Below are 12,378 nucleotides of genomic sequence, written 5' to 3' on the forward strand. Positions count from 1 at the left end.
GAATCATGATGGTGTCAATCAAAAACCAAAAATTCATGCACAAATAACTTGTGCGAAAGCTGTGATAGTCCAAAAAAGGTACAATAACATCTTTTTTTCACCACAGACAAATTAAAACATTTGACACTTTTGAAATAAAACAATATTTCATCATTTATGCATCCTTCATATATTATTAAAACTTCTCAAATGCGGAACTCTATTTTCTCTCCCTTCGAGTCCCGTTTAAGTGTAGTCAGCTGTATATATGTGTCAATAGGAAAATGAACCTCTCCATAAAGATCTTGCTGGGCTGTCCCTCGACTAAGTAAGCATTAACTTACACGACACTTGGATATTGCCTTGGCATGTGGTGCAACAAAGAAAAGATGAAATTAAACGGAAAAAAAATGCCATTTCTCTGCAGCAAAAGCTTGCTGCACATAAGATATCATGGCAAGAGCATTACTACTGAACAGATAAGACAGGAACTGACTGGCTGATAAGTGCTAATGTGTGTGACATCATACACGAGTGAGGACAGCTGATAAAGAATTCCTAGTCAAGGAGTGACACAGCACAGAAAGATTGGAACACTAATACATGAAAAAAAAGCACATAAAAATACAGCAGTAGAGTAATATAGTAGTTACATAAGCACATGAACCACAGTTACACTAGTGGAGTTACGCTGACCCGAAGTTACTGCCCACAGCAATTGCACTTACTAGTAGACAAAATGTAAAGTTTCTTAACTCAATTAACAAAATAACTCGGGTTAGGTTTTTCATGTACCAACACGTAGCTACAGTCGAAAGTAATTGAGAAACCAGCATGGTTAGGATTCCCATGTAACCAGAGTAGAATAAAACAATTAAAAACATAAAAATACGATAACCCTGCAAGGTTACCATTCCCATGTAATCAGAATGGAAAAAAGAAGGAAAACTAACCGAAACTCCTCTAGGAGTGAAATGGCATCGTTTCCTTTAAACTCGCTGAGCACCTCCATGGCCGTTACAGGGCCCACACCATTAACACCCGTAGTGTAGTCGCTGCCACACAGCAGAGCAAAGGCCACCAGCTTCTGACGGTCAAGGCCTGGCAAGAAGAATGCCAAAATTAAAGTGAAGTCCAGAAGTGAACAAAAGCACTTGGTATGACATCAACGAAAAACACTGACAGCCGATGTACTCCTTAAAGGGGCCCTTTAATAAAATGTAGACTCAAAACATCTGTTTTGTTGCATGTGCAGTTTTTAAGTTTTCATCAGGGTAAACATGTTGAGTCATTTCCACTTAGGTATGTACTGTGCATTAGATGCACGTTAATTCACCCTAGGTGGTCAAAATTAATCTACAGTTCAACATATGGCATGGCTCACAATCAGATTTTGGTTCTGGCACATAAAGCACCCGAACTTAATTTAAATTTGAGTCATTTGCAGCAGGTCTAGAATATTTCAGCACATGGAATTCCCATGATACTTGGCCACTCGCGATCAACCATGCTACCACGACCTGCATGGGCTTCCATTATAGCATTGTGCTACTTTTGAGTGGACTTTTTTACTTTTTCCCCCTTTGTTTTATAGAAAACTGACAGTGCGATAGTGGTATGTAGTTATGAACATGTCTCAACAAAAAATGTTACTAGCCTGTCCGTCTGGGTAACAACCGTTAATACAAATTATTTTAAAAGAAGATTAGCCATAACTGAACTAGCTCCTGCCAAATAATTAAAGAATGGATCATTGTCACTTCATTTTGTGCAATAATTTAATAAAAGCACCCATTTTCCAAGCAATATTTGTGGCTAACGAGGTAGATTGTGCCATTAATACTAAATTATATGTTTAGACAATGGTGCTTTCAACTATTCTTCTAAGATGAGATGGCAGTTAGTCAAGCACTTGCATTTATTTATTCATTACTATTCCTACTTGTGGAAAAATAAAGTTCATTTAATTCTAAATACATCTGTGGGATTTCCAATATTTAGCTCACAATATCCTGTATGGAGGCGTGAAACCTTTGTGAATGTTATAAGGAGTACAATCTGCTCTGTAACTATAGTTTCTAAAGAAGTGCTACTCATGGAAATGTCCACTAATAATGACCAGGGACTGTGTTCTAGACCAATCACTTCCAGCTATGTATTCTCCGTATCCTGTCTATGCACTAAACAATAACGAAACATGAAACTAGCACTGAAGAAAAACATGCACAGTGGTGCGATTGTGCAAGCACACAACCCACAATTTGCAGTACGCCATCTTTATGTGTCAACAGAGACAATGTGTACGCATTGCACAAGCAAAGGTATTCACTCAGAGGCCATTGAGCTGATCTGAACTGAACAGGGAATCACTTTCCAGACACTGACAAAAGCTCCAGTTTCCGGATTTCTAATTTTCTCCAGACCAGAAAATTATATGCCGAGCTACCACTGATGCATACATTTCTCTTCCCCAAAAAATCATTCATAAAATGCTTGGCCCTGTAGAGCTACCACTGATGCATACATTTCTCTTCCCCAAAAAATCATTCATAAAATGCTTGGCCCTGTAGAGTACAATGCTTCGCAGATGCCGTTAGTGCAGTTCTTCATGCTTGCATGGTGAGTTGAGATTGCCTCTTCCAGCACATTCAGCTAGCATGCTGCAAATCACAAGTCAAGTACTAACAGTATGCATTTGTTAGGCTAGCAGCAGACTGCCATACTCTCCTTTATGAGTTTCTTAGCGTACATGCACTTCTGCAAATTTAGCTGACAGAAAACAAACCAAAAATGGGAACATTCCTGAAAATGGTTAGTCAAGAATACAACTCTTAGCTATAAAAGCAGGCGCAATGAGAACTGCACACACCAAACTGTGAGGAAAGATCTCTCATCTGAAAGCGCATGGGGCGCCGATCAGGGCGGAACAGGTGCCGGTAAACGCATTGAGCCCCAAACAGCCAGGCGTCACTGTCATCTGTCACGACCCCATGACTGAGCCCATGCTGCTCCAGCCACGCGCACTGGGCTTCTGCCTCCCCAGGGCTCACCACGTACGGCTGGCCAAGCAGTGCAAGAAGCTCCTGCAGCAAAACAGGCATTGGAGCCATGTCAATCAACAGGAGCTGTGAATAACTGTAAGAAGGCAAGGAAGTGTTCATGCTCAAATAGGTAGATTGTGGAATTTTGGCTCCTGAAACGACACCGCATCTCATAATCTTGAAGGCCATGCTCCTGGTGTACTGTGATGTTGCCACTTATCCTTATACAAGTGGAACGGATTGCATTTGATCTTTAGTGCATAAAATAAACTGGGCTTTACTGAAATAAATTTCAAGCATGAAAGGCATGGTGTCATTAGGTGCACATAGTGCCATCACGAATCACATAACAAGAAAGAGATGGTGATGATGAAAACAGGAGCATGCTCGTGCAACAGCACAGCAGATGTAAAGGGAAAGAACAAAATCCACTGAGTACGCTTGCTCTAAACTCTGGAGTGGAGATGCAGCACCATTGTGGTGAAGAAGCCGGCAAAGAGATGTGACAGCAGCAAAAGAAGTTGCCTGTTAGACTAGAAATGGTCTTAGGCGCAAAATAAGACACCGACAAGAAACGAGACACAGAGAGATGGCTGTCCTTGTCTTATTTTGCGCCTAAAACCATCTCTAGCCATGAACCAACTAGCCAGACAACAAACATTACTGCCTGTTAGACTAAGGGTCAGGGCTCATTTTGCCTCTGCCTGGTGCTTCCTCCTGGAGCCTGCCACTCTATGTCCCAAGCTGGTGCACATCTTCAGAGTGTCTAATGGGGCGCCGAACCCAACCTCTTCGCTCCTGTTGTGAATACCTGGTGTTCCGACTCAAATTCCCAAATCCCGACCAACCACGTCTCCGATTAACCCTTCGAGGGTCGATTCTTTTTATTGCAGATTCCAATTCTTCTGAGGGACTTACTTCGAAAAAAAATTACCGTAATTTTTCTAGGGTGACCTTAAAGTGTGAAAAAAATATTTTGCGTTGGTATATATGTACTGTTTGTTCATTAATAACAACAATAAAAAAAGGAAATAAACTTCTAAGAATTAAATATTTGGTGCATTCTTATACACACAAGGCTTAGAAAATGCGCACACGAGAATATTTCGCAAGTGTCAAATGTTCCTGCTCTTAGACTAATATTTACGTCCATAGCGTAATCGAACTGCGTAGGTGGGCACACTCAAGAAAACTGTGTGGTTGCGTGCCCATCAAAAAAGCAAAATGCGGGGCAAACTTCCGCTAATCTTCATCTTATCACCAACCAGAGGCAATTAGTTTTCACGAGTCTCCTAAAAACGAAAACAAAAGGAAACGCATGCACGGTGGTAACCTTTCTTAATAATGGTGGGGTTTTACGTGCCAAAACCACTTTCTGATTATGAGGCATGCCGTAGTGGAGGACTCCGGAAATTTTGACCACCTGGGGTTCTTTAACGTGCGCCTAAATCTAAGTACACGGGTGTTTTCGCATTTCGCCCCCATCGAAATGCGGCCGCCGTGGCCGGGATTCGATCCCGCGACCTCTTGCTCAGCAGCCCAACACCATAGCCACTGAGCAACCACGGCAGGTGGCGGTAACCTTTCTATGCGCACCCTTGTGAGCTCTAAATGAGCGAGAAACAGGCGGTCGCCCCTTGACCGATTAGTAACGAGATAGCCATCAGTTTCGCGAGCGCAAGAAGCCGAAACTGCCTGTATATACTACCGCGCGCCAATGCGCAAGCGGTAGTATATAGACGCGTCAGAGCAAACTAGCTCTAAAACAAACCTTGCAACGAAAACCAAGAAAGGGAGGCGCGAGAAAGGAATTCCCTTTATTCCCACATAGTGGCAGCACATACCAGAAAAGAAAAAGTTAGGAAATTGGTGTGCGTTTTAACCGTACAGACGGCGCCGTAAATATATGGCATCGACTATTTTGGACTTTTTTCGCGGCGTCGTATATTTAACGTCATTGACCCTCAAAGGGTTAAGGCACCTCATTCACAGTGGACATCAATGCCTATGTCGCTCCAGCGGTCCCTTATAATGGCCAAGACTTGAAGAGACTTAGTATACTTGAAAGAGATTAGATTGATGAGACTTGGACTTAGTACTTAGTACCTATGGCACACATCAGATACAAAAGACTGTTATGGAAGCAAGGGCTGAAGCATGTGGGACGCACACCTGACACTCCTTCACAAGCAGGTCATTGAGGCTGGCAGCATGGCGTTGCTGACGGGCAGCTTCCTGTTCCAGCTCCTGTTCCCTCATGTGCAGCTCACGTTTCTGTGTTGAAACACGACACACACACATAAAGAGCAACTCTCAGTTACTTGCCTTTTGAAGGCTCATAGCCCTGAAATATCATGTGCTTTAAAGCATCAGAGGTTGCTGAACATAGCCGTTAACAGGGAGCTTTAGCTTGGGAGCTCCTATCTAAATATATGGCAATGGAGGTATCATTTTTATCAGCAACTACTGCACCGCTTGTGATGAGATTTGTCGCATATAAAAGAAAAAGTTAAATCTAGTGACTGTAGAAAGCAAACATTTCATATAAGCTGCCAGTTTCTCTCCCTCTTTAATTCTTTAACGTCGCAATAGAATAAATAAAATTCAGCTATCAAGTTTACAACTCTGCAACTCTGTTACAACTGAGCCTAATAATACATCTAAAGCAGACAAAATTGACATATTATACACTGCTGTGAAATATATTACAAATTTGCTAGTAGGACTTCTGAAAAACCCTCATAAACACTATGACAATTTCATGTACGCTGTAAATTGAATATCAAATTTGTCTGCTTTAGAAGCTCAAACATATGCAGCTTACAGGACTGCAATACTATTTGCTTTTGATGCAGAGTTACAGATCTGTAAACTGCGTGCTTCATTTCTTTTTAAGCCTACCAATTTTAGCGAATTGCAAATAATTCTAGGTTCTAAATCCAAATTCTGCTTCCTACATTCGCAAGAACTTAACTTTCACTCACGACTACGCTAAATTTCATTCAAATCATTAAGCGGTTTTCTCACAAAAGCATTTATGCGTTTTACATGAATTTGAATAGGCGGCATCAGAGTTTGCCCTGAGCTAAAGCTTCCTCTTAAGATCTAAAACACTAAAACATAACATTTCAGTTTAGAGGTACCACTAAATAAAAATACAAGATGTAGAGGCAACAACCTCCCCTCTCCACCATTTCTTTACTTGTTTGCTACCCATAATCTGCCCCTGCATCTCTACCCATGCAGCACTTTAGTTCCACTATATATATACAATCAAATTTCTTAAAAATTGCCAAAAACAAGAAAGGGGCTGGCAGATGGAATGGCACACTGTGGTATAAACTTTTTTAAAAACAGGGTTGAAGTGCCTCAGACAGGCTGGCCAACGTTTCGATAGGTGGACCTATCTTCGTCAAAGGCGGCCTCGTCATCCTCGGCGTGTTAGTTTTAAAGGGTTAGTGCAGTGACGTCACGTGCGGGTGTTGTCGCTGGCGGCTGGTTTTAAAGAGAGAGTCTTTAAAGAGAGTCTTTTAAGAGAGTCTTTAAAACCAGCCGCCAGCGACAACACCCGCACGTGACGTCACTGCACTAACCCTTTAAAACTAACACGCCGAGGATGACGAGGCCGCCTTTGATGAAGATAGGTCCACCTATCGAAACGTTGGCCAGCCTGTCTGAGGCACTTCAACCCTGTTTTTAAAAAAGTTTAAAAATTGCCAGCAACAGATAGTCACACTATCTGCCCTGTGTTATGATTGGGGGTTCAATCCCATCGCTCGTGATTTGTAGTTAAGATTGGAGTCGGGCATGAATTAGAAGGTAGCTGGCCCATGCCGTCGTCCAACTTATTTACGCTAAGGACGTTGATGAAGGGAAGGACTGCTTCGCATCGAGAACGTGCTCAGCGTGGATAAGTTGGACGACGGCATGGGCCAGCTACCTTCTAATTCATGCCCAACTCCAATCTTAACAGATCACGAGCGATGGGATTGAACCCCCAATCATAACAACTGGCTGACAGCGGTGAGATGGACTTCGCGACGTGGTGCTGTGACTGCGGTGAGTGCTTGGTTCTTGCTTTGACTCTCTAGGCTTCGTTTTGTGGTTGTTCTGTTTAGAACAGTAGGGAAGCTAGATTGTTGAGTGTTAGCTAGGTTGTGTTTTACTAGCTAGATTTAGCTAGCAGGATCAAGGCAGTAACGCAGCAATCATGGAGTTAAGGAGACTGCTGAGAGACGAATTGTTGATTGTTGGTGAGGAACTGGGCCTAGATGTACACAAGGAAATGCTCAAATCGGAATTATTGCAGCTAATTTCCGAACAGGCCAGTGAGGAAGAAATTGAAATGGGGTTGGAACTTCTGAAAAAAAGAGAGGAACGGGACAGAGAGAGAGAGGAACGTGAGTTAAGAAAAATGCAACTTGAAGTTGAAAGCAAACGTTTGGAGTTTTCTCAAGGAAATGAAGGGGCTCTGGGACAATCAAGTGAGGCAGAATCATAACGCATGGACAGGCTATTAAACCCATTTGAGGTCGGGACCGACATAGGCTTGTTCCTAAGCAATTTTGAAAGGACTTGCAAGAAGATGAACTTCGGCCCGAGTACATGGCCACAGCGGTTGCTGTTTATGCTGCCGTGTGAGGCGGTGGAAGTAATCGCCAGACTGAGTGCACAGGATGCATATGATTATGCAAAAGTTGAGGCTAGTCTCCTGAAGAAATACTGCCTTTCAGCCGAAGCTTTTCGGCAAAGGTTTAGGAGCACAGGCAAGAAAGATAGCGAGGGCTATCCGGAGTTTGCATATAGCTTAAAGGCCAACCTAGTCGAGTGGCTTAAAAGCGCGGAAGCGTAGGACAGCAGAGACATGATCATTGAATGCATGTGTCTAGAGCAATTTTACAAAACCATCCCCCAAGCTGTGAAACTGTGGGTGCAAGACAGAGGTAATGTAAACACTGTGGAAAGGGCGGCTGAATTAGCCGAAGAGTACGCAACCCGTAGAAAGTTGAACGCCGAGGACGGAAATTGGGACGGTCGAAATGGACTGCGGAAACCATTTCCATTCAAAAAGGGTTCGCAGACTAGACGATCAGAGCCTGTAGTAGTGGAGGAAAAGCCCGCAGAAAAGAGCAAGGAGAAACTTAACGGGGAAGCCGCACAAAAGGAACAGAAAAGAAAATTCGAATCTTTTAGGCCGATCCGCTGTTATAAATGCCACAAACTGGGACATATAGCTGTAAACTGCGGGAAGCCTAGCATAGTTTTTTCCTACGTAGAAGAAAAAGACGAGAATATGGAACTTTTAAGCCCCTATCTTCACGACCTGCAAGTTAATGGCAAACCATGCCGAGTGCTAAGAGACAATGCCGCCACGACGGACATTGTCCATCCGTCTTACGTGACGGTAGATGACTTTACCGGAGAAGTAGCATGGATCAAACAGGTTGTAGAAGAACACAGCGTATGTCTGCCCATGGCCAAAGTCAAAATCAGTGGACCATTCGGGGAGCTAGAGACTGAGGCTGCAGTTTCCAAATTTTTGTCACTGCAGTACCCTTAAACTTTTCGAATCGTTCGAATCAGTTACTGCGTGACGAAGGGCTTAAACTGGGAGACGGCGTAGTACAGGCATTGACCTGAGTCCAAGCTCGTAAAATCGCGTCGCTTTCGGCTGAATATGCACAAGCTGCTCCAGTGGAAGCAGAAAAGGGGATAACTTCAATACCCGAATCCGGGCTAGGCTTGAGGCATGAAAAATCAGTCGAGGAGAGCCTGCCAGCTGACCAGCTCAATGAGTGCGAATCACTAGAGTGTCAAAGTTCAAGCCTGCAGGAAGAGCGAGCTGACGCAAGTGCAAGCGAGACAGGGTCGTTATTATCACCGACCTCAAAGAACTTTGATCAGCTCTTACATGTGGATAGAGAGTCATTGGCAGCCGAGCAAAAGAATGATGAGAGCTTAGCTAAATTACATCACACAGCCAAAGAAAGCATTGCTAGGCGCAATGTGACGATACATGAGAGAGGAGGATTGTTGTATTGGCACTACAGAGATCAAAAGGGTAGGATTTTAGATCAGTTAGTCATACCTACTAAGTATAGGGAGGACTTTTTGAGTCTCTGTCATGGAAATGGGTGGTCCGGCCACCTAGGCATAAACAAATCAAAGGAAAGATTGCTTATGGAATACTACTGGCCTGGCTGTTTCAAAGACGTAGAAAACTTTGTAAGATCATGCAACGCCTGCCAGCGCTCTGGTAAACCAGGAGAGACATGAAAAGCCCCACTAAAGGTAGTGCCCTTATTAACAGAACCTTTCAGACGACTTGTAATAGACACGGTAGGGCCTCTTCTAAAAACAAAATTGGGCTACAGGTACTTGTTTAATATGCTGTGTCCGGCTACAAAGTTTCCAGAAGCAATCCCTCTGAAAGAGCTCAGCTACACCGAAGTAGTAGACGCGCTTTTGACAGTGTTTGCACAAGTTGGGTTTCCAGTCGAAATTCAGGCAAATCAAGGGTCAGTATTCACGAGCACACTGACTTCCACATTCTTGCAAAAGTGCGGGGTAAAGTTAATACACAGTTCTGTCTATCACCCTCAGTCAAACAGTGTAGAGAGGTGGCATTCGGTACAAGGAGCATTCAGCACAAGGAGGACTGGGAGAACTGTCTGCCGGCCACTTTGTTTGCTTTGCGAACGGTTCCACATGAAGCGACAAGGTTCTTGCCAGCAGAACTAGTGTATGAGAGAACACTCCATTCTCCACTGAGAATGTTAAGAGAGATGTGGGAGGAAAGAGGGGAGAGTCCAACAGTGGTTGAATACGTGCTAAATTTGCTGGAACGGCTAAGCACAACCCAAGAACTAGTCGGAAAGAACATGGGAGTAGCTCAAAAGAATGCCAAATTCTATTATGACAAGAATGCGAGGCTTCGTACGTTTAACGCAGGAGACCAGGTAATGATCCTCAAACCTTCAAGAAAGAACAAGCTTGAAGTTCACTGGGACGAGCCCGTTAAAGTGTTGCACAAACTTTCAGATACTAACTATGCTCTGAAAATGTCCGGTCGCAGGACGGACGTGAGGATATATCACTGCAATTTGATGAAGCCGTATATAGAGCGCAGCGGAGTCGTTAACCATCAAAGAGCAGGATGGCACTAGTACCAAGTTTAAAAAGTATAGGGCGACCTCCAACTCTGAAATCGGCCTAGAAGAAGTAGTAGAACACTCGGTAAGCTCGCACGCTCTAAGACCCGAGCAATTAGATGAGCTAAAAGGGGTGTTAGGGGAATATCTCGACAGATTCAGCGATCGGCCGGGTAGAACCGAACTAATAACGCATGAAATAGAGCTGACATCAACCGAACCAATAAGATCAAAGCCTTACAGGGTGTCTCCAAGACAGAGAGAGATTATGGAGGCAGAGATACAGCGCGTGCTAGAGTTGGGAGTTATTGAGCCCGCTGAGAGTGACTACATGTCACCGCTAATACTGGTAGAAACCCCTAACAAGGACCCTCGTCTGTGTGTTGACTACAGGAAGTTAAATGCCATCACTAGGGATCAGCTGTACCCGATATCTAACATTGAGGAACGAATTGAAAGAGTTAGCGCTGCTAAATACATTTCAACTATAGATCTCGTGCGGGGGTATTGGCAAGTTCCCCTTTCAGAAAGTGCCAGCCGCTATGCCGCATTCATCTCACCTGTAGGCACTTTTCGCCCTCTCGCACTCAGCTTCGGGCTGAAGAACACCCCGTTCAGCTTCTCTAAGTTAATGGATATTGTCCTAAAAGACTTGCAGGAGTTCGCCTTGCCCTATCTTGATGATGTAGCAATTTTTTCGGACAGCTGGGAACAACACGTATCACACCTCAAACAGGTGTTCTCACGGATGAGGGAAGCCGGCTTAACGATGAAAGCGGAAAAGTGTAGGTTTGGTTGTTCGCAGGTTACTTATCTGGGCCATGTTGTCGGCCAGGGCATGAGACGGCCAGCCGAGCTGAAAATAGCTACGATTGAAGAATTTGCTCAGCCGCGCACAAAAACAGACTTTCGTTCATTTTTGGGACTTGTGGGGTACTATCAACGGTACATTCCGAATTACTCGCAAATGGCAAGTCCATTAACGGACGCCCTCCGAAAGGGAGCACTGAGTAACGTACACTGGGATAAGGACAAAGAGAACGCTTTCCAAAGTTTGAAAACGCTATTGGTTTCTCATCCTGTGCATCACGTGCCAGACTCTACAAATGAATTCATAGTTCAGTGCGACGCAAGCGACAGAGGTATAGACGTGGTACTTAGTCAGGTCGGCGACGATAACGTGGAGCATCCTATCCTCTATGCCAGCCGTAAACTAAATGTAAGAGAGGAAGCCTACAGTGCTTCAAAGAAGGAATGCGCTTGTTTAGTTTGGGCCGCCCAGAAGTTGTCGTGTTACTTGTGCGGAGCGAAGTTCATCTTCGAGACCGACCACTCTCCTCTGACGTGGCTCAATCAAATGTCACACAAAAATGGCCGTTTGCTTCGATGGAGCCTCACTCTCCAAGAGTACAACTTCTCCGTTAGATATAGAAAGGGAAAGCTGCATAGCAATGCGGATGGTTTGAGCAGGCTAATTTGAATTCTGCGTTTGAGGGTCCCGCCTAAATTTTAGGGTTACTAGTGTTAATTTTATTAAGCCAAGAAGATCCCCTCTCATTTAGCAGGATTCCCTCCATGATTGCTGAATTTGTCAGCACGAAATTGCTTCAGAAATTGGCATAGCGAAATGCAGCCTTTTTTTGTTTGTGCACTTTTTTTTTTTGAAGCCTAGCGGGTCTAAAGTGGGGGCCAATGTACGTCATCTCGGCGCAGAGCCGTGTTGTGAGGTTCATTTTGCAGTGGCCTGTCCTTGTTGGATGTTTTGGGGCCGGTGACACTACACAAGTGGTCGCTGCGAGCCAAGGCATCACCCCCTGGCCACCAGCCGTTCTCTTCCTGCCCAGCGGTTATGTGCGCTAGACAGTCGAGATTTTCTGGGCCATAGAGGCGCTGTTAAGAACGGCCAGCTGCAGTGCAAGTTTTGCCAACCGGTTGCGATTGTAAAGGCAACATCCCGGGAGCATCGCCGCCAACCTCTAGCCACGGCGTGACTAGAGGTTGGCGGCGATGCTCCCGGGATGTTGCCTCCACAGTCGCAACCGGTTGGCAAAACGTGCACTGCAGCTGGCCGTTCTTAACACCTGCGATTGACAGCATTATTTCACCCCTCCAGGTGGATTGCTGGAAGAGGACATTCTTATCATGATAAATCACAATGTCAGGGTAGATAATTAAAGAAGTTTCACTTATTTAAAACTTAGTTATTG

At 44.3% G+C, this 12,378-nt stretch overlaps 1 protein-coding gene across 4 annotated transcripts in view; it reads right to left on the reverse strand.

Annotated features, from left to right (window-relative positions):
- The window catches only part of mus201 (rad2 superfamily protein mus201), a 48,758-nt gene that overhangs the window by 7,509 nt on the left and 28,871 nt on the right, over nucleotides 1-12,378 (reverse strand). For all 4 annotated transcript variants that reach the window (XM_070531542.1, XM_070531541.1, XM_070531540.1 and 1 more), the window contains exons 7-9: nucleotides 5,193-5,294; nucleotides 2,849-3,062; nucleotides 933-1,080 (exon numbers count right to left, since the gene is read on the reverse strand). In XM_070531542.1, coding sequence (XP_070387643.1) covers nucleotides 933-1,080; nucleotides 2,849-3,062; nucleotides 5,193-5,294 — 464 coding nt within the window. The remainder of the gene's footprint in view (nucleotides 1-932; nucleotides 1,081-2,848; nucleotides 3,063-5,192; nucleotides 5,295-12,378) is intronic.

Source organism: Dermacentor albipictus, chromosome 1 (assembly GCF_038994185.2).
Source record: "Dermacentor albipictus isolate Rhodes 1998 colony chromosome 1, USDA_Dalb.pri_finalv2, whole genome shotgun sequence".
Taxonomy (NCBI): Eukaryota; Metazoa; Arthropoda; class Arachnida; order Ixodida; family Ixodidae; genus Dermacentor; species Dermacentor albipictus.